Source organism: Nannochloropsis gaditana (assembly GCF_000240725.1).
Source record: "Nannochloropsis gaditana CCMP526 unplaced genomic scaffold scaffold1262, whole genome shotgun sequence".
Taxonomy (NCBI): domain Eukaryota; class Eustigmatophyceae; order Eustigmatales; family Monodopsidaceae; genus Microchloropsis; species Microchloropsis gaditana.
In genome coordinates this window covers 1-4,376 of record NW_005802691.1, presented here as the reverse complement: position 1 = coordinate 4,376, position 4,376 = coordinate 1, and the positions used below count along the sequence as shown (strand labels likewise).

The following is a 4,376-nucleotide window of genomic DNA, read 5'->3' as shown; positions in this document are numbered from 1 at the left end:
CATTCTCAGGGAGAACTAGTGGTCGTACTGAAGAAGCAATTGGTTATTGGGTTATCCACAGTGGCATTTGTTTGTTTATTCGCATCAGTATCGACTTCTTGTAACCCCTCAAATAGGCACTCATTACAGCCCTTGAGATGACAGCAATAAGAGAGTGCTTCGTTAAGCAAGCCACCATGTGCCTGTTACGCCATCTCGCTTCAGACCTCAAGGAATCCCTTTTCCTCTCCCCACCATTACAGTGCTCTAGTCGTCTAAATGTCCCAGATGCTATCATGAATACGCACGTCCCCGTCCCGAGTCCCGCAGATCAGCGCCAGTACCTGCTGAGGGTAATATGCCTCCGTACAGGAGCTAATATGCGTATGTTCAACGCGAGAGACAAATGGGAGGGGGTGGTCGTGAACGAAGTGTCAGGCATGGAGGGAAAAAAGAAAAGGCAAGTCAGAAAAGAAGAGGACGAGGCGGAAAGGAGATGTTTCTCTTGTACCGAAGGCTTAGCTCCAAGAAGGAGGGCGGGAAGGCAAGGGAACGAAGAGGGGGAGGACAGACTGCGCCTATTTTTTCGTGCCTTTGGAAGGTGTATGGCTCAAGACATTATTCAGAAATCGACTAAAATGAGAGTCGTGCACCTACAACCTGTGCTGACTAATATGCTGACATAACCACAAAGCCCGCAGATAAAATAACGAAGGACGTGGAGGGGGTGTTGATCGAGGCAGCCGAGCAATGTGATAGGATATATGTCCCTGAAGTCCTCCAAGCGATGAAGTTTTGACGCCTTTTTTGAAGAAGGAAAGTACAGTGGGTGTAGGGAGTACATTTGTAGTCCAGTCATAAAAGTGACGAAACAAGACATTTAGGAGACATAGGAGGACCGCAAGCATGGTTTAAAAGGATACAGTAGAGGTGCCTTGTTCATTTCGATTGATCCTACAGGTGGTTTTCTGTCAAGAGAAGTGGCTGGAATGACGGGACATCCACGTTTGGTATCCCTAGGACATTCAGTGTTGCATACAGAGACCGCAGACCTTGTAGCGGTATGTGTGTGTGGCGTTGTGTCAGTCGAGATTTTTGCGACAGGAAAGGCAAAGAAAGTCGCCTACAGAGTAAATGCGGCAGGAAAAGTAAAGAAACACTAATTAGAATGCAGATGTCATGGCGCTTCAGACCAGTACGTCTGAAATTCCGTAAGGGACGGCTACGTTTACAGGTCACCGTACTGTCCATACTCGCACGTGCTGAAGGAGTTGGTAGTAAGAAAAAAATGCGGACGTTTCCGACTCCAACACCGATGTCAAACGATGGTCACAAATGGCACCTTTGTCAGATCCTACGAAAGCGGGAAAGTTGCCGAACACTTTAACGGCGCTCCTGTCCACGTGCATCCACCTGCAGCTGACAATTCGGATTTCGTCGCGTTAGGATACCCTTCTCGCATTCCCATTATATTTTTCCGTCAGGAAAGGAGTGTCGATTACAAGATAGAAAGAAGGAGCGATAATGGACCGATTGGAGGGATTGCGGCAACTGATGATGCGGCTTGGATTGCAGGGCCCAAAATGGACCGGGATCGAAGGATCGAGGAGACCGTGGCAGCAGAGCGATATAGCTAAATATTGTGGGGACGCTTCGGGCGATGATAGAGATTGAAATCAGGGATAAGGGCGTTAAGAGGGTTGTCTGGGTCACAATTTCAGTAAACGAGTCCATTGAAGGTTTGGTTGGAAGATTGTGGTGACATGTCTTTTTCATTGTATCTCACCCGCATCTGCGATTGGAATTAAAATACCTTACATATGTCTCTGACTCTTATACGATTGAAACATAATTCCATATTGATATTTGCAGGCAATACACTTAATTATTTCACAAAGGCGATCACTTTCAACGCAGATAAGTATGAGTCACCTACATTTTTCCGACGGCATACCACCGGCCACCGTCACCATAATCTAACTCCCTGGACTACCGTGTAAATTTGAGGTAGTTGGCGAGTCCAGAACTCGCCCATAGCGTAAAAGTTGTCGTGGTTTGTAAGTGGGAGACGTGAGGGTGGGTAAGGATGCGTACCAAAAAAGAAAAGGACGGAGCGGAGACACACCGGAATAGAAGGATCGCTGCGCCACCCGGGTTTTGCATATCGGCCTAGGATGGTGGTGGTTGGGTGGAAAAGGTGAGCATTTCAGGTCCTTCACTGAACGGGGGCAGGCATATTTCGAAAGTAGACGGAAAGGGGGGGGGAGGCCTTATGGAACGTACTCAAGGATCCCGCCAATGAAGAGAATGCAACGGCCCTCTTTCACGGCCCCAATCTTCATGGCCACGGACGCAGCGTAGTCTGTTGCCCCCTCGACGAACCGCTGAATGTTGAAGTGGAGCAGGTAATGGAAGGCGTCGAAGAACCAGCAAAGGCAGGTGTTCGTCCACCGCACGATGCATGTCTGGTCCGCCCGAAATCAGCACTCGAGGGTGCGTCCGTTGGGAAGATGTGAGAGTCTAGCTAGCAATATAACAAAGGTAAGTTCTCTCTCACTCCCGCGCTGTAAGAAAACGGAGGTGAGTGGAGGTGGGTGCGAGCATGGGGCGGCGAAGAGCAATAGATGTGTACCATCCTCCAAGCCAACAGAGGAAGGCACGCACCCGTGGATATTAAGTCGGATGATTGCGAGACCCGTCCACACCACGAGGTGCTTTGTCTCGTCGGTGGTGAAGCGCGTGAAGTATTCTACGTGAACGCCCAGCTAGACGAGGACGGCCTGGAGGGTATGCAGCCTTTCAAGGTTGTTGTACCACGCCTCAGGGCTGTCGCTTAGGCATATATCACCGTATTGGCGTGATATTCATAACCCTAAACATGGTAGTTAAGAGTAAAAACTTGTTTCCGTGAAAGACGCCGGCGTTGTTCGTCGTCCTCCTCCTCTGGCCATGGGGCACACGTACGATGTCCATGGCTGTTGAGGTGAGAGCATGTCCAAACGATGTAGATGCGTCAATTCTTGTGTTTCAAAGGATAAAAACGTCTGACCATGGTTTTGATGCGAATAAACAAACTAATGCCACAGGTAACCCAATACCTAATTAGTTCTTCAGTACAATTACTATTCTCCCTGAGAATGTATACCAATCGATTCACCCAAGAATCGTGTACTAAGATAACCAAAGATAGATCAAAGACGACCAAAGACATGGTCGACGCCAGTCCTGTTGTCGTATAATAATATAACATACAAATGATTAGTTGGACGCAAACCATGACATGATACAGTCGCGAATAGCATGACGTGGTACACGCTGCAGGATCCATAAAGGATATAGATGCAACACTGTAAAACAGCTCGCTTAACCTCCTATCGCCGATCTCATGCTCCCTTAGCATCATCATGTCATCCTTATATTCGCGTCACCCCCACTCGTACTCCTAATCATTTAAACATTCTCCATTGCAGTTAACCTTATAGCACGCACACTTAAGCTAACAACCATATTACTCATCTCTACTGTAACTGCAGCTTATCCCACAGCTGTCTCTAATTCCAATTAAGACTCACAACCCATCATTCGATCACGTATCATTGCGAATCGAATACTCAATAAGGGTTTAGTTAGAATATCCGCAAGTTGATGCTGAGTAGGAATGTATACCAGTTCCACTTCCTTACTCTCAACTTTCTCACGCACAAAATGATATCGAACATCGATATGCTTCGTCCTCTTATGTGTAATCGGATTGTTGCTCATCGCAATGCAAGCTTGATTATCCTCCATAATCATAGTAGGTTCATCTTGCTTAAATCCAAGGTCCATAAGTAGTTGACGAATATAAACTGCACTTTGTGTCGCTGAAAAAGCAGATATCAACTCCGATTCAGCCGACGATAGAGCCACCACATCTTGTTGCTTGGCTTTCCAATCAATCGTGTTGACATCATTTCCATGACTCAACGTAAAAGCATAACCAGACGTTGAACGTCTATTATCCTTATCACCAGCATAATCTGCGTCCGCGTATCCTACCAGGGTAAACGATCCCGTAGAATTACCTGTGTAATTGAGTCCAACCTCACGAGTACCCTTCAGGTACCTCAATACCCGCTTTGCAGCAATCCAATGTTCTTCATTTGGTCCTTTCAAATGTTTCCCCAAAGACTGCACCGCAAATGCAATGTCTGGACGCGTGACCAGTGCTGCATACAATAAGCTACCCACTAGCTTCATGTATTCACTATCTGGCTTGATTTCCTTATCATTCGTTTTCGTCAGTGTTCCTTCCATCGGTGTTAATACTGGTTTGCAATCAGCCTTTCCAAACTTATTGAGTACCATATCAATGTAAGCCGTTTGAGCGATTTCCATAACCCTCTTTTCTCTATCAC

The 4,376-nt window shown here is 46.9% G+C and overlaps 1 protein-coding gene across 1 annotated transcript; it reads right to left on the bottom strand.

The window, feature by feature from the left end:
• Positions 1-3,683: 3,683 nt before the first annotated feature.
• Positions 3,684-3,987, bottom strand: NGA_2101014 (gag-pol polyprotein; the record flags this gene model as incomplete). The annotated part of the gene is made up of 1 exon (XM_005852418.1): positions 3,684-3,987. A coding segment is annotated over one exon (304 nt), but the record flags the coding sequence as incomplete, so codon positions are not given.
• Between the last annotated feature and the right edge of the window lie 389 nt (positions 3,988-4,376).